This window comes from Rhyacophila brunnea, unplaced genomic scaffold, assembly GCF_057557595.1.
Source record: "Rhyacophila brunnea isolate RB1 unplaced genomic scaffold, BYU_Rbru_1.0 scaffold_2, whole genome shotgun sequence".
NCBI lineage: Eukaryota > Metazoa > Arthropoda > Insecta > Trichoptera > Rhyacophilidae > Rhyacophila > Rhyacophila brunnea.
In genome coordinates, this window is record NW_028232859.1 from 51,571,068 (window position 1) to 51,593,017 (window position 21,950).

The window sequence follows — 21,950 nt, forward strand, 5'->3', positions numbered from 1 at the left end:
GTTTGTTTTGTTGCTAGTAAACACCAACTTTTTCGGAAGGTGGAATGAAAATATCGGATTTGCTCACGTTATCAAAAAGTAAATATATTGAACAAATTTGAATATTGCCTCCTGAATTTGTTTCTGGTATTGTTATATTAATTCTAAACTTTACCCAGTCACCTACTGTAGTGGAGGATGGATAACTATGCAGATAATTGCCATGATGATGCCATCGGCTCGTGTATTGAGGGCATTAGCTTAATTTCCCCAAGCGCATATTTGAAAATTAAAACAATAGAATACTATAAAATATAATACAATAAAAACTATTTACGTATATAATCAGACAGGCTGCTAACCGCATTGGTAGCATAGTCTTTGAATCCCGTCTGGACGATAGTTCCCTCTAAATTCATGTCCTGGTCGAGTACGATAGAGAATCCGAAGACTTGGTTGAGCAGAGTTTCCTGGGGGGCCACCTCCGTCATCAGGGCTTTGCGGTTGCAGGCTTTTAGTTTATCTGAGAAAAGTCCTCGCTGAAAAAAAATATTTAAAAAAAACGGTACTCGTATGTTTTATATTCATAAGTAGGTACCTATTATTTTTTTAAATGCATGTTTGTCAAATTAATTTTTCCACGAGACGGAGCGATAAGATTTCATGATACGGTGCGCTCCGATCCGTTTCGAGCCCTGCAGTTACTATGTTCGATTTGAACTGAATTTAATATTAACTAGATTGTTAAAATATAATGTTGACTTGAGCGCGAGACCCGTGGAGTCGGCTTCCAATAGGTAGAAAGAAAGAATTTGGTATTAAATTTGTCTTTCTGTTATTATCGTAATACTAAGTGTGCAGGACATAGCACCACCTGTGAATTATTGTGTGTTTCATCCACATAAATATATTATAGAGCAGGGTTGGCGAACCTTTTTACGTACGCGTGCCAAAATTTTCCAAATTTAATATTATTTTTCAATTATCTGACGTGCCGACCAGTTTTTCATGGAGGGAAATGTTAAGAACTCCATTAAAAAACGTTGATGTTCTAGATACCACTCACAGAACATTGCATACATATAGCATTATCACTTTTTTCAATTATGCCTTACGTTTCGTCCGCAAGTTTTGAAACTGTCGGCCAGAATTACAACTACTAGCTTCACAAAATTTTTGTTTCTTATTTTTGTGGGTAGAAATGAAATTGTGTGTTATGTACTGTATTAATTAGGTTGGTTCTTTACGCACAAATTGACATCAGCATTGCTGAGATCAAATGAGGCATACTCTCGCTACAGTGGTCTCAAGCATTGTAAATCGATCAAAATTAGAGGTTCGCGGCGCGGCTTCCCCCGCCGCCTGATGCGGTGATTGCGATAATATTATATATGACGCATAAAGCTTAAGAACTTTATTTAATACCTCTATGTTAAGAACCGACCTATGCAATTATATATTTACATTAAACTTTTAATGCGTATTCTTGAAGTATTTGCTTGCTATTTTTTATATAATGCGATCTATCATTTATTATTATTAGGTGTTTATTGTATTATTTTTTCTCTTCAAACGCGTGCCATGCAAAATCATCTAGCGTGCTACTGGTGGCACGCGTGCCATAGGTTCCTGCAATAGAGAAAATGGGACTGCAGTTCAATTAATACAACATAGGTAATTTGTCATAATATAAATATTTTGATGATGATAAAATATTGATTTCAACTATTTTCTTTTCCATTTTAAAAACATTTTAGGGGGTCATTTTGGGTTGACACCCGGGCCCTGAGTCGAGCTTCAAGACACCTGTCGCAAAAACGAGGTTTTGGCTGCTGGTGTGTTTTGATGATGGGACAGATTAATTGTTGTGCTCCGTGGTTTTGGTACCCTTCCTAGCTATGTTTAATGGAACTGATCATTGCCGACTCAAGTAAAAAGCCGATACATTCACAACGACTGGTCCTACTTTTTCCGCCCGTCCCGTTGTTGTCTATGAAAGACCTGTCTTTGCCTGTCATTGTTCTATAGAGTGCTCATACTGACGCGTCTGTCGTATTCACACAGGGAATGGTTTGATTTGAATAGATGAGTAATAGGTAGATGATAAATAATACACTAGCATTAACACACAATGACAGACAAATAAGAGATCAATGCTACATATTTTTTGGAAATCGATATTACCACCGGTTTTTGTGTGAAGGACTATTTTGACTTTAACAGCTGATGAATAACAGGAATGTATATTATTTATAAATAACACTGATAGTTAATATATTTGATTTGAGAATTTTTTTATAATTCAATTTGCAACGAGAAAGGGCTAATCAATATGTCAAGCAATCTGGGATATGATTTTGACAGCTGAACAGTTGACCACTTGTTGCTTGTGCAAAAAGTTATGCTCAGGCTTTATTAATCTAAAGATGGCGCTGAATTGATACATTAATATAAGTACTTATATTTTTATTTAATTTTTACAACTTTATAATTTAATAAAAGTTTGCCGAAAACTAAAAAAACTAAATGTTCGTTAATATAATTATTGTGAGTTTAGAATGTTTAGATACATACGTATGCATATCATGATTAATAAAATTAGGCAATCTTCGCAAAAAAGCGGGCATAACCTTGACGGTTTACCTTCGAGATTAATAATGCTATTATTTATAAACATCCTATCTATGCAAGCAATAAGCATCTATTAATTCTCTACATTTTATTTGAAAGACATTTACAATTATTATTTTACGACCGAGCATCTTGCTCACGGCATCTTCAAGATAAAAAAATAAAAAATGTACAGTTTTAACTTCCTTATAAAATAATCATATGTAGTGAAATAACATTGCATCATTTTTTGGCATCAAAAAAAAGATGTTGGCCGTCAATTTTTTTTATTTTTTTTATTCTCAGGTGCATTTTACAATCCTCGAAGTAGGTATGTAGGTACATACTGCTAAAACAAAGATCAATGCGTACCTACCTACTTACGAATTATTAATATCTAATTTTAAAGACTTCTAACGATCTTATTAATTAGGTACCTACACTAGAAATTAAGTCATATAGAAAGAGATTTTTTTTATTAAATTAATGCAATACCTCCCATAATGGTGTTCTACCACGTAAACGCCAGTTTATTTAATAAATTCCATTCATTATCTATTTGTTTTTTGACTACGTTCGTTGCTAAAATGGTAAAGTTTCGAACTGACAAAAACACCCGAAATATAATTCCAACATGGTAAATAACACAAATACACGTATTGTTTTTTTCAATTTGTGTTTGGAGTCAGAGTATGGACCTAATAGGTTGAGCAAGTGGCTAACATCCATTTCTCGTACAAATAAAAATGTGGTAATATTGTCCGACAACAAGAAATCGGCGATAACAGGAAGTCGCTGTGATCGAGAATCGTGAATCTGTCTGGTGAAAAACATTGACAACCTCGCACTAATTTTATTGCTTCATAACTATGACTATTTTTGCACTTTTTACTACACTGACACGCCTCTTTGCCTGATTACCTCGCATAAAATTAGATCAAATGATATTCACTTGTAATAAATAAATATATCGATAATAGGTATATTAAGTATGTAAAAATATATTTTTAGAATATACTTATATTACTTATATAACTTTGGATACTTTCTGGATAGAATAGTATTTTTTATCTATTATAGATTGATTTAGGGCTTAGGCAAGGCTTAATAAATTTTAAAAAAATGAACCGATAATACATACTCGTATGGGTAATAATATGTATTCTTCATCCAACGAAAACAAAATATAAGTATGAATGAAAATGTGTGCACAATTATTTCGTATCGCCCAAAGTATACCAAAACTATTACTTACTCGATATGCTAGTACTGCAGCGTAAGTATCTGTCAAACTATTATGAGAATATCATATCATATGTTTTCTTTCACGACCCGATTAAAGTAAACGATTCCTTTATTTTCGTGTCAGTTTATTTTTCAAATTTATAATTTGCGTTTACGTTCACGTGTATCTTTTCTTTTATCTTACACTATTTTATTCGTCTTCTCCCTATCTCGCTCTGCCCTATACATTTACTAATGTTTTCTCTCATGCGATAGAGATTAATCGAGACAAATATAAAAATATGTAAGGTAATAATAAATATTTTATTAAATGAAACAATTATAATCCTACCTGGGAGGGCGGTTCTCGTGGTGCAGTGGGTAAGGCGGTGGCCTTTCACCCGGGAGTTCTGGGTTCGATTCCCGGTCATGACAAAAACATGTATGTGTTTTTCTCAAAGCCTGGGTGTTTGTTATTGTTCAAAATTACTAACAACCACCTTGTACGAAAAAGCAAGGACATGGTTATTAATAATTCAAAAAAAAAAATCCTACCTGGGAGTAATACATATCCAGAACTTGTGACAGCTTCAGGGATGATGTTTTAGACATCAAAGCATTCATGTTCGAGGCCAAGATCAGACCGTCAATACCTCCCCGGATCTCAGCGTCAGTCATCTCGTAGTTGGTCGATTGCGAGAGGAAATACCACTTTGGAGACTGCGTGTTGTTCCAGCCACCCCCTGCCCCGAGGGCGATTTTTGATTGACTTATTGGACCCTGGCGCAGAGCAGATTCAGCTAGATCACCTAGAAAATTAATATTCGATTCTGAATAAAGGTGCATTCACTGTTATGTCCACTAGTCACTAGCTAATAATTAATTACCTATAATCTACCGGCAGCACAAACGTATGCCTGCAAAATACACGAATACCTTTGGTTAAATTTAGATTTTTCGGCTATTACGTCGAACTTGGTTATTACGAGGATGATGGAGCCGACTGAATTTGCTCGTTATAAGCGATACTCGTTATATCAGCGGTCACATAACACAAAAGTCGCAATTCAAACAAAAATACACAATTCGAATTTTTCTCCGAAACAAGCATGGCATTCATAAACTACAAAAGAAGTTGTTTATTGTAATGAACGCTGGTAGGTACCTATTGACTTCACAAACTTTGGATTTTTTACATGCAATTTCAACCATATGCGTGGAAACGTTTTCAATACTGTCGGCGAAAACACCAATTATGTAGGTACTTAGACACTTAACTAGTGTCATAAACGTAATTCGATTCTGGCGGCATCCTGCCCGGTCGGATTTTATTGCTTAGGGTCGAAATGTTTTTAAACAATCGACACATTAACAGTTTTAAAAAAAAATTTGACGATTTTTATCTCGGTACATCCGATAAGTAGTTCGTTATAAAAGTGAATAAATGTATGGAGAAAATCATAAACTAAAATGTCAACGAATGTTTCCTCGTTACATTCGAGATCTTGCTTTATCCGTGATCGTAATAACCGAGCTCGATGGTGTATTGAAAATAATCGCCGTTTTTGTCACTATCTTCTTGTTGAGACAAATACCCATCAAAGTGATTTTACAGTAACTGACAAATCTGACGAACTCTTGGGGAGTGATATTTTAAGTTTAATAAATGATATTCACGACAAATCGTAATTACTTTTGTAACAGGAATGTATTTTATGTGATTCATAAAATAAAATTGCTATTACATAAATAATAGTAAAATTAATTAGGATTATCGTTTTTATTTCTTCTATATCTCGACACAAACTTTTACTCTTTCATTTGATATGAGTATATGACTTTAAAAAGACTGGTTTTTTAAATCAGTGTTCAAATAATAAATAGGTCATCTATTTACGGAAATGTACTCAATCACCTGTTTATCTGTTATAAGAATCATATTTTATTTTATTACCTAATTGGACGTTTGTTATAAAAAATGGTGTCTCGAAACAGTGGGCCTTTTTAATTAGGCTTTTCTACATTATAACTTACTAGCTGAAGTACCCGGCTTCGCACGGGGTCGCTTCGTGGTTATATTTATCTTAGATATTTGAAAAATAATAAAAGGTAATTATTTCTTTAATATCAAATATCTGTGTAATACAATATGGCAATATGAAAATAATTATAATAGGAGTAAAGGTCAAACATAAGAACACTAAATTAAAATCGAATCCAAAATATGAAAACGTTATTAATGTTATAAATATGTAGTAAAAAAAAAATCAAAATTGGATGGAACAAACAAACAACAAACTTTGTATGTTATATAATAATAATTTAGAAACCGCACACAACTGACAAAAGTTTCATCGCAATCGGATGAATGGTATAGGAACGCATACGAATAGTAGAAGAAGGTGATTTTCTAATTCAGAAACCTTCGTGGGCATGCGCATGACAACTCACCAAAGTTTCATTGCAATCGGATTAATGGTATAGGAACGCATACGAATAGAAGAAGAAGAAGATGGTTGTACTAATTCAAAAACCTTCGCGGGCTTGCGCACAACAACTGGTCAAAATTTCATCACAATCGGATGAATGGCATAAGAACGCATACAAATAGAAGAAGAAAAAGATGATTGTAGTAATTCAGAAACCTTTGCGGGCAAGGGCACAACAACTCACAAAAGTTTCATTGCAATCGGATGAATGGTATAGGAACGCATACGAATAGAAGAAGAAGAAGATGGTTGTACTAATTCAGAACTCTTCGCGGGCGTGCTCACAACAACTGGTCAAAATTTCATCGCAATCGGATGAATGGTATAAGAACGCATACAAATAGAAGAAGATAGAATAGAAGAAAAAGAAAATAGTTGTAACAATTCAGAGACCTTTGCGGCGTGAGCACAACAGTTGATCAAAATTTCATTGCAATCGGATAAATGGTATAGGAACGCATACGAATAGAAGATAGAATAGAAGAAGAAGATGGTTGTACCAATTCAGAAACCTTCGCGGGTGTTGGCACAATTACTGACGAAAAATTTGTTGCAATCGGATGAATGGAATAGAAACGCATACGAATAGAAGAATATAGAATAGAAGAAGAAGAAGATAGTTGTACTAATTCAAAAACCATTGCGGGTGTTACCACAACAACTGACGAAGGTTTCATCGCAATCGGATAAATGGTATAGGGACCATACGAATAAAAGAAGATAGAATGAAGAAGAAGAAGAAGAAGATGGTTGTACTAATTCAGAAACCTTTGCGGGTGTTGGCACAATTACTGACGAAAATTTTATTGCAATCGGATGAATGGAATAGGAACGCATACGAATAGAAGAATATAGAATAGAAGAAGAAGAAGAAGAAGAAGATGGTTGTATTAATTCAAAAACCATTGCGGGTGTTACCACAACAACTGATGAAGGTTTCATCGCAATCGGATGAATGGTATAGGGACCATACGAATAAAAGAAGATAGAATGAAGAAGAAGAAGAAGATGATGATTTTTCTAATTTAGAAACCTTCATAGGTGTGCATACAACCACTTGCCAAAATTTCATTGCAATCGGATAAATGGTATAGGGACCATACGAATAAAAGAAGATAGAATGAAGTAGAAGAAGATGGTTGTACTAATTCAGAAACCTTTGCGGGTGTTGGCACAATTACTGACGAAAATTTTATTGCAATCGGATGAATGGAATAGGAACGCATACGAATAGAAAAATATAGAATAGAAAAAGAAGATGGTTGTACCAATTCAGAAACCTTCGCGGGTGTTGGCACAATTACTGACGAAAAATTTGTTGCAATCGGATGAATGGAATAGAAACGCATACGAATAGAAGAATATAGAATAGAAGAAGAAGAAGATAGTTGTACTAATTCAAAAACCATTGCGGGTGTTACCACAACAACTGACGAAGGTTTCATCGCAATCGGATAAATGGTATAGGGACCATACGAATAAAAGAAGATAGAATGAAGAAGAAGAAGAAGAAGATGGTTGTACTAATTCAGAAACCTTCGCGGGTGTAGGCACAATTACTAACGAAAATTTTATTGCAATCGGATGAATGGAATAGGAACGCATACGAATAGAAGAATATAGAATAGAAGAAGAAGAAGAAGAAGATGGTTGTACTAATTAAAAAAACCATTGCGGGTGTTACCACAACAACTGATGAAGGTTTCATTGCAATTGGATGAATGGTATAGGGACCATACGAATAAAAGAAGATAGAATGAAGAAGAAGAAGATGGTTGTACTAATTCAGAAACCTTCGCGGGTGTAGGCACAATTACTAACGAAAATTTTATTGCAATCGGATGAATGGAATAGGAACGCATACGAATAGAAGAATATAGAATAGAAGAAGAAGAAGAAGAAGATGGTTGTACTAATTAAAAAACCATTGCGGGTGTTACCACAACAACTGATGAAGGTTTCATTGCAATTGGATGAATGGTATAGGGACCATACGAATAAAAGAAGATAGAATGAAGAAGAAGAAGAAGAAGATGGTTGTACTAATTCAGAAACCTTCGCGGGTGTAGGCACAATTACTAACGAAAATTTTATTGCAATCGGATGAATGGAATAGGAACGCATACGAATAGAAGAATATAGAATAGAAGAAGAAGAAGAAGAAGAAGAAGATGGTTGTACTAATTAAAAAACCATTGCGGGTGTTACCACAACAACTGATGAAGGTTTCATTGCAATCGGATGAATGGTATAGGGACCATACGAATAAAAGAAGATAGAATGAAGAAGAAGAAGAAGAAGAAGATAGTTGTACTAATTCAGAAACCTTTGCGGGTGTTGGCACAATTACTGACGAAAATTTTATTGCAATCGGATGAATGAAATAGGAACGCATACGAATAGAAGAAGAAGAAGAAGAAGAAGAAGAAGAAGATGGTTGTATTAATTCAAAAACCATTGCGGGTGTTACCACAACAACTGATGAAGGTTTCATCGCAATCGGATGAATGGTATAGGGACCATACGAATAAAAGAAGATAGAATGAAGAAGAAGAAGAAAATGATGATTTTTCTAATTTAGAAACCTTCATGGGTGTGCATACAACCACTTACCAAAATTTCATTGCAATCGGATAAATGGTATAGGAACCATACGAATAAAAGAAAATATAATGAAGAAGAAGAAGAAGATGATAATTTTTCTAATTCAGAAACCTTTATGGGTATGCATACAACCACTTACCAAAATTTCATTGCAATCGGATGAATGGTATAGGAACGCATACGGGACAGACACGCAGACAGACAGACATACAGACAGACAGACATTCATTTTTATATATTAGTATAGCCTATACTCTTCCCGCAAGTGCAAGCAATAAGTTTACAAAGTTTTATCGCAATCGGATGAACGGTATGGCTGCGCATTAAATACGAACAAACAAACACACAAATATTAATTTTTATATATTAGATAATAAGTATATGGAAATTTTATTGGTTGAATATCTCTCTCTAATCTATTTATATATATATATATATATATATATATATATATATATATATATATATATATATATATATATATTTATAAACAATGTAACTGTTTGTTTCCTTAATAAAAAAATAAAAAAATGATTCCTTATTCCCTACCTAACAGTGTGAATATATTTATACTAACCAGCCAACGTCGCTGCAAACTTGTTATCCACAACAATAGGACCTGCATATTGAATCTTGTCTTTGGCACCGGAAGACAACTCGCTTATTGTCACTTTTTGTGGCTGAAGACCGGCGGCAATACCACTCAGAACTGGTCCAACTGCCACTGATCCCCAAAGAGTCTGAACTACTCCATCTTCAACTGGGCATTGGCTCATGGGAGTTTCGCTTCCAGTGTTGTAAACTCCAGGATTAACGTCTTCGTCCACGTCAGCTCTGTCACCGTAGGACATTTTCATGTTTCCTTTCTTGTTCATGGCAGACCTAGAATGTGTACATAGATTATAATTATGCATATTTAACCACTTTTCATCATTTTTTGTATGATTCTTTTAGTGGATATTTTTCTATGATGTTCCTGGGCAAAATGCCGCTATTAAACTTTTTTAGAATACCGTCCCCATCCTTACACTAAGACGAAGCTAGTAATAAATAAAAATAATTCTACGGACGCTGTGCTGTATTCACGATGCGTGGATTAGGCAAACATTAAAATTATGGTTCAATTTATAATATTATGATGTAGTTTATTATTGTAACCATTGTAGGTATGTCAATTTAATATATATATTTTTTAATTTTACAGGAAATTTACTTGCAGATACGAAAATTTTAATGCCTTATAATTTAATCACATGTAGTCATGATGTGGTGGATGAAGAAGTCGAAATTTGGTGGTTGCTCCGATGGATGAAGGAGCGAGTTTTATTTGCAGCGTGTAGTTATGTTACAATTTTTATGGCTACTGTTCCGAGGTCCGAATCTCGGTAGAATGAGATGTTTTGCGGAGCGATATAGAGACTGAGGTACTAACAGACCGGGAACTTATATTCGAGTGACATGGTCAATGAATTATAATCCGCTATTTATTGACGGACTCACAATAAAAATAATATCTTGAAAAGAATATTTAGGAAATAATTATTATAATTATTGAGTTTGCGTCATCGGATATAGCTGACTATGTGGAAAAATGGATATTGCGGAAATAATCATTGCAGTCAGCTATTTACTGAGTTTGCCATAATTGGACACTACGGGAAATGAATATTTAATATCGCCGACCAATATGCTGACACGGCGTCGCTGTAGGATTGGTTTCCCGAATAGACCAAATGTTCAGGAGACAAAAACCAAATTTCATAATCCTATATTTAAATACATGGAGATATTTAAATTGTTATTTTTACAGCATATGAATGATGTATTCATTACCATGACAAAGTAATTTAAAGAAAGGGATGGTTCTCGTCCAATTAGATACAAAAAAACATTCTGCATTAAGAGGTCGATTTCGACAAAAACGGATATTCGGGAAACCAATCCTGTAGCGACGACGGGTTGAGTTATTTATCCCCATCTAATTCATTTACCTTATTAATGTCTACAATAAACGAGTTCAAAAACATTGGTATCTTGTTGAAAATCCAGTTTTAGTACTTGCCATCTAACTGCATATAAAATAATGATGTAGACTTTTTCAATCATTTGTTTTATATAAAAATGACTATTGAAATAATTAAGGTCCGCACACTATGAAAATATGGATTGCATGCGATAAGTGGATCGCCAGATACCGACGACCTATTTAATTAATTATAACACTACCTGTGACGCCACAAATGAAAACATGATCTACTCATATTAATTTCGACTTACACCAGCTTTGAATCCATTACTTCAACGTCAGGAGGGAATCTTACTTGCCTTGGTAACCTCTGTGTCCGGTACTGGGATAGTTTATTGCAGACCGTTCCTTCGTCTCCCCTACTTTCCTTTTCTACCGTGCTGGACATCATGTGATGTAGGGTACACTGGAATTAGTATAAAAATAACAAATATTAAGGGTAGTCCATATATTACGGTGGCGAAGGGTGGATGTAGGCTGTTAAGATCTGACATACATAGTGCACATTAAACTTTGGTAGTCATACGTATTTGTTTTTATTGAACTAAGAAAACAATTTACAGATGGTCTTGATTAATTTTTAAAAATCAATTAAACCCTAACTGAACCAAACCACAATAGTTTTGGTATATTTTGGGCGATACAACAAAATTGTGCACACTTTTTCATTCATACTTAATTGTTTTCGTTGGATTAGGAATACATATTACACAATATATTCTAGTTATTTTTTTTAATTTCATTAAGCCCTGCTAAACTATAATAAATAAAACATATTATTCTATATATAAAATATCTAAAGTTATGCATGATTTAATTGCATAATTTTAGATATTTCATAGATAGACGAGTATTTTTGACTATTACCTATAATGGCTTGATTTCGCAGGGTTTAATTGAATTTTAAAAACTAATTAACGCCATCTGTAAATTATAGTCTTATTTCAATGAAAACAAATACGTATGACTGACAAAGTTTAATGTGCACTATTTATGGCGGATCTTAACATCCTACCTCCACCCTTCGCCACTGATACATTATCATATTAGTAACATGATTTTCATGGTTTTTAAGCCACTTATCCCATCATCGTCACACTTTAACACAAAATCCTATAGTCCCCTGTTTATATTACGTACCATTTTTTAACTCATTCGTTAAAAACGAAGTTGTTGAAAATTATCAATTTTCATCGTTATGAAATAATTTTCATTCATTGAAAACAAGTTTTACGCCTGTCGCAAACACGCAAAGTCGTTATGTGGAATTGTTCAAACATTTTCACACCAATAATTTGAATCATACGAACTTTGGTATAATTATTGAGTACATGACGTGTCTTCCCGACAGTAATGCACCCGTAGGAAGGGTCTTTTCTCTTGAAAAACACAGTTGCAAGTCCAGTTCTTAAAACAATATTAATTACCAAAGTGAATTTTAAATAGTCCTGCCAAGAATTTCATTCTTATTTGAAATCAAAACCATTTTTTTTTAAATTTTATTTCTCATTTATTTTCACGTGTCCATTCCTGTTCTTTTCATTAATAAATAAAAACTATGAAGATATATGCGTTTTCTTGAATACACGTACTTAAAAAATAGTAGATGTCCTGTTTTGAGGAAAAAAATAAATGGTCACGTTATAAATAACTGAATTTTATAAAAAGTGAAATTTTGGTAAAAAAAAAACCAAGGATGAAACTTTGTAGTGGAGAACTTAGAATTTAAAACTTAGAAAAACATAGGGTGCTGTACTTACTTTTTCAATCGGAGTCAGTGTTTCGTTTGCAAGTTTTATTGGGTTTCCAGGAATAAGCTTTGACAATAGAATCTTATGTTTATAGAATTGAAAACCGAGTGGACTGAACGGTACTACATTATTAGACGCTTGGATTTTCGATGATTTTTCCACCCCGTCTAAACGGAATCTGAAACATACAATATAATAAAACATATAAGTATTATTTTTTCATCAGCGCATTTAAAGTAATATGGGGTATATTTGTCACCTCTGCATCCACACCCCGTATAGACCCAATGCTGAATAAAGATCTCTCTAAGGTGATTCCATCCCTCCCCGTGTTGTGTATTGCATTGCCTCGTTGACCTACGTTTCAGTTGTTTTCTAACGCTACGTACAGGTACCACCACGTCTTTTCTTCGAGCTATGTGTATGTTAGGGATGTTATATCGAAGGAAAAAAAACGATACAGTATCTTATCGAAAGAAAGTTTTGGTACAGGCATTGGATGAAAAGTATCAATAATTATATTATAATTAGGGATAGAAATACCGATATTTCAAAAACGGTATTCAATTATGTATCTATACACAAATACCGGTTTCAAAAATACGAAATTACCGTATTAAGAAAGTATACACTTTTATGTTTTTCGACTATGAATTTAATGTTATTTTTTCATTACTTACTACTATATTGTATATTAAATATAGCGTGTAAGTTGTATGCTGCCAAAACGCAAATATATTGACTGAAACCAATATAAGTTAAATAATATTAAAACAAAATCCCTCAAATATATTGTCGCGATGAATTAACATATTTCGAAAAATAAAACATCCGAGATATTCAATAACTTATTCTATTTCTAATAAACTATTTATCCAACGTTGATAGTACATACAACACACGTTGAATTTGAAAGAGATTTTCCCTAATGGGTGTGGAGTGACAGGCAACCGATCTCGAGTGTGGAAGAAACGTAAAAACTTAAACACGTGTCCATAATACATCATTCTAAGCTTGTCCTTCGTTCTGACAACTGCTCTCGGTTTATGCACTGACGCTCATTCAATATTGGTGTATTTGAAGATTGCAACACACAATATTGCACGTCTATAATGTGTATTTCATTTTCGCAGGACACTAACACATTCAAAACCCTACTTCAAAATATAGGGTATTGGAAGGTATAGCCTATCGGAATTTTATTTATCAGTCTTTTCTGTGGCGCTAGTCTTTCTTCTGGAGACTGGGTTCGATTCTCAGTGAGATCGCAATATATTTATGTGATTTTCTCAAAGCCTGGGTGTTTGTGATTCTTTCTCTTCTAATATTATTACTTACACTACTAATTCACTACACACGTAGTGTTTTTTCTTCTTTCTAGATGCCTTTATGGATAATTCGCATTTACTATCGAGTTTCTTTAAAGACTTTGTCACGCAAACTACTCTACTTGATGCTAGTCAAATAAAAATTGTGCCAGCTGAGAAATATGCCTTATTGAAAACCATTCGTCTCCAACCCGCATCGGGTATTGCTAATTTGAATTCGGCCAGGGCCTATGAAAGCACCTTGCAAAAAACCCTGGAAAATTCTTTGTAGCGCAAGGCGGTGGTGATTCTGATGAATATTTATTTTCGTCGTATTCATTGGGAATTTATGCCTATTGTAGTGTTAAAAAGAATATATTTGTATAATATTATATAAATAATCTCGATAAAACTAATTAATCGCTAATCGGAATTTACAAATTCCAAGAAGATGTATCATAAACGAACTGATATAGCCAAAAAAACGTATTGATACTGTTATCGTATCGGAAGAAAAATACATATCAATACTAAATAATAAATACATATCGATCGAAACTTCAACGGATCGATACTTTTTGACAACTTTAGTTCTGCTGTTTGTTTTTAGCAAACTCCATTATTATATTACATATTATCATAGATTATTTTACTAACAGTAAAACTAGTGACCAGCGTTGCCAATTTAGCGTTTGTCTTTCTTGTCAGATCTAGCATTTAGCATTTGCAAAAAACGCACCTGACTTGTGGCGTTTTTACTAACGTGTTTTGATGCCTCCAACAGCTTTAAATGTGTTTAAAAACACGGTATACATTATTTTTATGCGCATCCTCACAATCAGATACATGCAGGTAGGTTGGTCCCTATTTTAGTGGGAAATAAAATAGATAAAACAATTTCATGCATTAGAATTTCCGCGTCCATAAAATAATAATTTAACAATTATTCATCTAAAATGTATGTTCTTTAATTCTATTCGCACCGTGAGTGTAAAACCAAGGCATCTGCAAAAGACATATTTTGGATATATTTGGGTTTGAAGTCTTCGTTTTGTTAGGACAAATAGAGTTTCTAAAAAAAAACAATATTTGGTTTATATCTACATTGTATTGCATGTTCTTTCAGTTACTTTTACATTATCAAGTTCACGACTTTTGCAGTTGTTTTGCATTTAATCTCGAAATTGAAGAATTTGCAGATCCCTTGGGTTTACACTTACGGTGCGAGTCTGTCCTACAAGAAAGAAGCTCTTGTCACGAAACTTGAATGCCATTGACACAATATGTACTACTTTTTATTTTCACAAAATCTAGCCTTTTTTCATGCCAAATAGCTTATTTTTATATCCCGTTTCGCATGTTTTTGTCAACCACAGTTGGCAACACTGCTAGTGACAACGCCATTAAAATATTGTTTTATTTACCTTTGTATGAGTCCAACGACAAGAACCCGCATGTCCATATTGGCCGCGGCCGGATCGTTCTCCACTTTCTTGATGAGATCAATCAACATCGACATGGTCATCGGCAGTCTTGACTCTCGCTGCAGCAACCAGTGGTCCTGGTAGCACTCCAACAGGTACTCTGGGATACGCGTCTGCGCATTTTCTTGTGAATTTACAAACACCGCAAGCGAACATAATAATAATAACTTAATATCCATGATTTAACCTGCAACAAAAACAGAATAAACTGTCATCTATATGTACATAATGTCGACCTTAGAAAGGAAAAAGGGCGTAATCCACACAAATCAAATTTTACAAGAGGCACAACAACGTTTTTGTTATGGTTTTCGGTCAAAGTTACAATACAAAATAGACATAACCTTGAGGTGAGTGATTAATAATTTGATTTTAATATCCCTAATCTGATATTAATTAATGAATTAATTTAAAAAAAAACCAACAAAAAAGATGGTTAGGTCGTTTTTCCGATGTCACTTCCTTCTTTTTTTTTTTTTTTTAAATTGCTATCAAAATTTTGATAATAAATCGGCATTTGCAGCTTAAATCCTTTTGACACAACGTGTATTTAGTCGTCTACAACATCATTATGCAATAAAACTTATTTTGAAAAAAAAACTGAGGGTTACGCCTTTTTACGCCCAAGTGATGCGTTGTTAAGGTGGCAAATGAAAAAACTAATACTATCATTACAACTTTTGAAAGCACGTTATTTATGGATTTCCTTATGACATAACTCGGATATCTCGTCTGTAGATATAAATTAATAATATGTAGATATATATTATTTACCCAGGCACTTACTTACTCATGGTTGATACCGGAGTTTTTTTTTTGAACTGAACAGATTACGCATCGGAAGATTGTTAAAAAATGATAAGCACAATTTAGAAATTTCGCTGTAAGTGACTCATATTGATAAAAAAAACTGGCTAACTATTTTCATCGATAGGTATTTGAACAATATGTACTAAACACCTGATTATCAATCTTTTAGAGTCTTCCCAACCGGTGTGCCGTGACAAGATATTCTTGGATACTAATTGTATATCGATGATCACTTTTCGTTACCAAGAATTACGAGTAGCTCTTTCATGCATCGACTCGGACATAAAAAAAATGTAGATTATCCTATTAAGGGGACACATGCTCAGCGTAGATCAAAATTGAGCTTTTATTACATGTTCAAAGCATGATTCTAGACATCCCTTAAACGTTGTTTTATAAATGCGTTTAAAAATTAATAAATGTAAAAAATCTTAACACCACTGCACATTTATGTACTGAAATATGACTATATTCTAAAACATTAGAGCGAGAGGTTTAAAAGAATACTATTTTATGTAATAAAAATACTGTATGCAGTCATCAAATGTTTAAAATAAATATAAATGATAATAAGGCTTCAAAATTATATAAATATATTATCTACAACGTTTAAGGAATGTCTAGGATCATGCTTTGAAAATACAATAAAAGCTCCATTTTGACCAACGCTGAGCATGTCCGCCCCTAAACACGCGCAATAATCTAATATTATATTTTCTCAGAAGTGTTTTTAAATTATGTATGTTCAATAATTAGAATGTTACATTCTTAAATATTGTGAATTATTCGTCGAATAAAAAAAAATAGTTACTTAATTAAAAAATATTAGTAAGTTCAAGTAAGTTACAATAAAAAATCTTGGAGTCATCCGTGACGTCGGTTAGTAATTAAAGTAATACGTACTTTGGTTTAAAATACAAAATCCGATCGCGAATAGTAGCTGAATTTGGAAAGCGCTTCAGTGAATATTAAAAGCCATTAGTTAAAATTTGTCTCAATTAAGTATGACTCATTTAGCATAGTGGTCTATATGCGTGGGCGCAATACCTGAGAGATGCAGGTTCGATTCCTTCGGGGTTGTCTTACGTTTTTCAAAAAGATTTTTTCTATTAGTTAAAATATGTTTTCTCATAAGTGTTTTCAAAATTATGTATGTTCAATAATTAGAATGTTATATTCTTAAATCTTGTGAATTATTCGTTGAATAAAAAAAATATGGTCACTCCAAACATTCTTCGCCCATTCAAACGCCCAGCACCAATATTTTTTCTAATACATATTATTATGTATATTATATATATAAGATCTGAGGAATTACGAATGCAGGTACCTATTTTACAATTAATAATAATATGTGCCGTATAAAGATCGAAAAGAAATAGTTATTTTGGAGAGCAAAATCTGTAGATTCTATAAAGAATATTTATATGTCATTAATAATTCCCTGCTCTTTTCTAATATTGGGAATAAAATAATATGCCGTGACGCGAAAAGGGTTGGGAAAAACTGCTCTCGACAGTTTTATCAATATTTATTTCAATACCATAATAATTTATAATAATTAATTATTCTGTAAAATGTGTGAAATTAATATCAAGTATGCTGTTGCAAGAATAATTGCAAATTGATCGCCCACTGGACATAATATTATAAGAATAAGCGAAACTATTGAAATTGCACGTAGGTGACATTTTTTTAATATTCGTGGGATATGTATTACCTAATAATATGCAGTATGCACAGTTCAAATCCTACGTACACCGGCCTGGATTATTCACTGCAATATTAATTTACAATATGCATTATAAGGCACCGTTATTATGCAATTAGTTAGTTTGTCAAAATATTTTATATTCATGACTCCTCATTGTAGGTAGGTACTATCAATTCAATTCAATTCAAGTCAATTCAATTTATTTATTTTACATATTGTGGACATTACAAATTATAAGTTTAAGACGTTCACAACATGACATTAAGAAACAAAGAAATATTATTAAAACAGTATTAGGTACATAAAAAAAGAGATTGATCAGTATTAACTTATTCTACAGTAGAAATATGTACTTAAATACAAAAAAATATATATATACATAAAGTATATAGGGACAAGGAAGTACACCGGATGCGTTAAGCAGACCCTATTTTAAGAATTTATAAAACAACGTCCACCTATACTCATATCCAGACACCTATCCACCTATCCAGACCAGCACCGTCCATACGTGCGAAATGTACATCACGGGGGCGCGAATCACATATTTTCAGTTTTTTTTTCACTTTATTATGTAGGTATCAGTGGCGAAGGGTGGAGGTAGGCTATTAAGATCCGATTTAATCAATGCACACTAAACTTTGTCAGTCAAACGTATTTTGTTTTTATTGAACTAAGACTACAATAATTGTGTAGATAGTGTTTGTTGGTTTTGTTTAAATTCTATTGAACCTTGCCTAATCTAAGCCATAGTAGCTAGTTTATCTATAAAATATCTAAAGATAGGCCATTAAACCATACATAATTTTAGACATTTTATAAATAGGGGAATATTTTTTATCGATTATGATTTGTATAGGCAGGTCTTGAATGAATTTAAAAAAAAACTAACCGACACCAATTTTAATAATATGTATTCTTAATTCAACGAAAACAGATAATAAATTATGACCGAAAAAGTGTGCACTATTTTTCTCGGATCACCCATAGCATACCTAAACTATTATGGTTTGTTTTAAGCAAGCTTTAACTGAATTTTAAAAACTAACCAGCACCACATGCTAATTGTATTCTTAGTTTAATGAAAACAAATGTGTTTGACAAACAAAGTTCAGTGTGGACTATTTATGTCGAATCTTAACAGCCTACCTCAACCCTTCGCCACTGGTAGGTATGTATATAATATTTATGATATTAATGACATAAATGAGTGACCGTTAAGCCTCACAAACATAATCTTCCCAGTCAAACAAAATTTAACAAAAACTATAGAACTATTATAGAAAGGAATTAATACACCAAACATAAACACACGTTTCAGCATACTACCTACTTAGTCATTTGTATAATCATTTCACATATAAAATAAAAGGTGTATCTTAATGTAATGTAGTTACAGTCGAACTTGGTTATTACGAGGAAGATGGGACCGACTGAATTTGCTCGTTATAAGCGTTACTCGTTATATCAGAGAATAGGTTTTTTTAAATGAGCGGTCACATAACACAAAAAGGCGAAAATAAAAAATCTGAAAACCATCGTAAAAATCCCCGAAACAAGCATGGCATTCATAAACTACAAAATAAGTTGTTTATTGTAATGAACGCTGGTAGGTACCTACGGACTTTACAAACATTGGATTTTCAACCATATGTGTGGATACTTTTTCATTATTGTCGGTGAAAACATCAATTAGGTAGATACTTAGACACTTAACTAGTGTCATAAACGTAATCCGACCCCGGCGGCATCTTGTCCGATCAGATATTGTTGCTTAGGGTCGAAATATTTTTAAACGATCGACACGTTAACAGTATTTTAGCTCGGTATATCCGATAAGTTGCTCGTAATAACAGTGAATAAATGTATGGATAAAATCATAAACCAAAATGTCAACGAATGTTTCCTCATTACATTCGAGATCTCGCTATGTCCGAGATCGTACTCGTAATAACCGAGTTCGACTGTATTTTAATTTGTAAATACATTTCCCAGTACCACGATAAATAGCATGTACAATATTTTAAAAGTAGGGATTGCACTTGGGAAAATAAATTTTTAATAATATTTTGTTGTTGAAAAAAAATATTGTTTTAAATGTAAGTAGAAGGGCAGCAGCTTTTTGAATTTCGCACAGGGGCAGCGTCAATAAATTGTGGCGGGTTGCTCACACACTACATTTACTTTAGACTTTTTCAAATTATACAAAACTGCACATAAATATAATGCGTTATGATAATGCATATCATAAAGTAATATTTCAATTAAATATATTACTATTATCTCTTGATGAGAAGTAAAAGGTTTAGAAACCATTGCACTACATATTTTTTCAAACATGTTGCGAGTTGATAAGATAATATGTTTAGATAAGATACGTAGATAATCAAATGACAGGTAAGGTGCTATGTCACGAAAATATTACCTATATTATAATTTTATAACATCAAATTCAAAGGAGTGGCTCACAATATATGACGATACAGGTGGAGTACCTATCGATTGATAAAGTATTGCCTTGTAGTTATAAAATTCTCACTAAATAATGATTAAAAAAATGGTATTCAACAACAATTCTATACCTCAAATACGTGTCGCTACATTTCAAAATCAGCCAAGTCCACCTTTAGGTATTTTTGACTTTTTTGTGAATTGCTGAAGAACTACTATTTTCTAACATTTTTGCATTATCAAAATGTGGAATTTATTAATTTTAAATATTCTATTCTCGAAATAATATAAACTTTCACCCTTATGAATGTGTATTTGAGAAAACAAAAAGCTGCTTTTCTCCTATTCATCTATTATGGACTTGGCTGATTTTGAAATCGAGCGCCACAATACATCTCTGAAATCGAGTAGATTACCTGCGTACCTACTAAAAATCAATGTCATTACTTATAATATTAAACACAGTAAGTTGAAAAATACATCTTGGTATCTAGTTTATTGTATTAAAAAGAATGCTTTATTTATATAATAACTATATTCATCACACTAGGTATTGCAATACCGAATGAAAATATCAATACCGGTATTCCGGTATTACCATTGTTTGAATACCGGTATTCGTTAACAATATGTCAAGACAATTATATAAGACATTCATAACACAATTATTTTATTATATAAGACAATTATAGACAATAATATAAGTAATTCATTTCTCAGTACCGTCAATTTTCTACACAATATTAATTAGGATTCCATTCAGAAACCGAAAATGACTGATTTTTTTATCTCTTGCCAAATTCCGCGCAAAACCAAAGTCGAGAGTTTTTGTGTCAAAATAAATATGTGGTGAATTTTTTGTTATCATTTCACTTTTATCGAGTGATTGAGTCATTTAAGATATTTTGTTATATTATTGATTTCTTGGCTTAATACCGAAAATACCAGTGTTTGAGATTAAAAGACCATTATTTCGGTACCTACCGATGAATTTAGGAATACCGGTATTGCAATCCCTAATCACACATAACAATATTAAATTTACTAAGACAGGTGTTTCGCTAACGTAGCAAGCTTTATCCAGTGTGGTATTATAATAATTATTGTTAATTTATGCAGTGGGGAGTAGGTAGAAACAGAGATACTTCACATAACATTATAATATGTAGCCCTTTTTCAGTACCCCCCCCCCCATATTATAAAATTGGTAATAATAACATTATAATAATTCTCTAAAACGTATTAAATCTTGCTGTTTATACACGTCTTGATATAGCTTACCATGTGAGCAAAACACTAAGGATAATAATAAAAATAATATTAAAATTCTTGTAAGTGGTGAATGGTGACTACCAAAAAATGATATGAGATTGCTATGGCCTAAGTGTCTTTATTTCTAATTTGAGTTCAGTTTATTATACTGTATTTATTGAATTTGATTATATATACATTCACGTACTGATAACTGAAGTATGTACCTACCTACTCCAGTACGTCGTAT

The 21,950-nt window shown here is 32.8% G+C and overlaps 1 protein-coding gene across 3 annotated transcripts in view; it reads right to left on the bottom strand.

The window, feature by feature from the left end:
• Positions 1–21,950, bottom strand: part of LOC147072493 (uncharacterized) — a 43,259-nt gene that overhangs the window by 10,515 nt on the left and 10,794 nt on the right. For 2 of the 3 annotated variants that reach the window (XM_085946791.1, XM_085946790.1), the window contains exons 2-7: positions 15,415–15,661; positions 12,693–12,861; positions 11,184–11,338; positions 9,484–9,788; positions 4,369–4,622; positions 317–518 (exon numbers count right to left, since the gene is read on the bottom strand). In XM_085946791.1, coding sequence (XP_085802917.1) covers positions 317–518; positions 4,369–4,622; positions 9,484–9,788; positions 11,184–11,338; positions 12,693–12,861; positions 15,415–15,653 — 1,324 coding nt within the window. In that variant the 5' untranslated portion in view covers positions 15,654–15,661. The remainder of the gene's footprint in view (positions 1–316; positions 519–4,368; positions 4,623–9,483; positions 9,789–11,183; positions 11,339–12,692; positions 12,862–15,414; positions 15,662–21,950) is intronic. The other variant, XM_085946792.1, reaches the window with a different exon arrangement.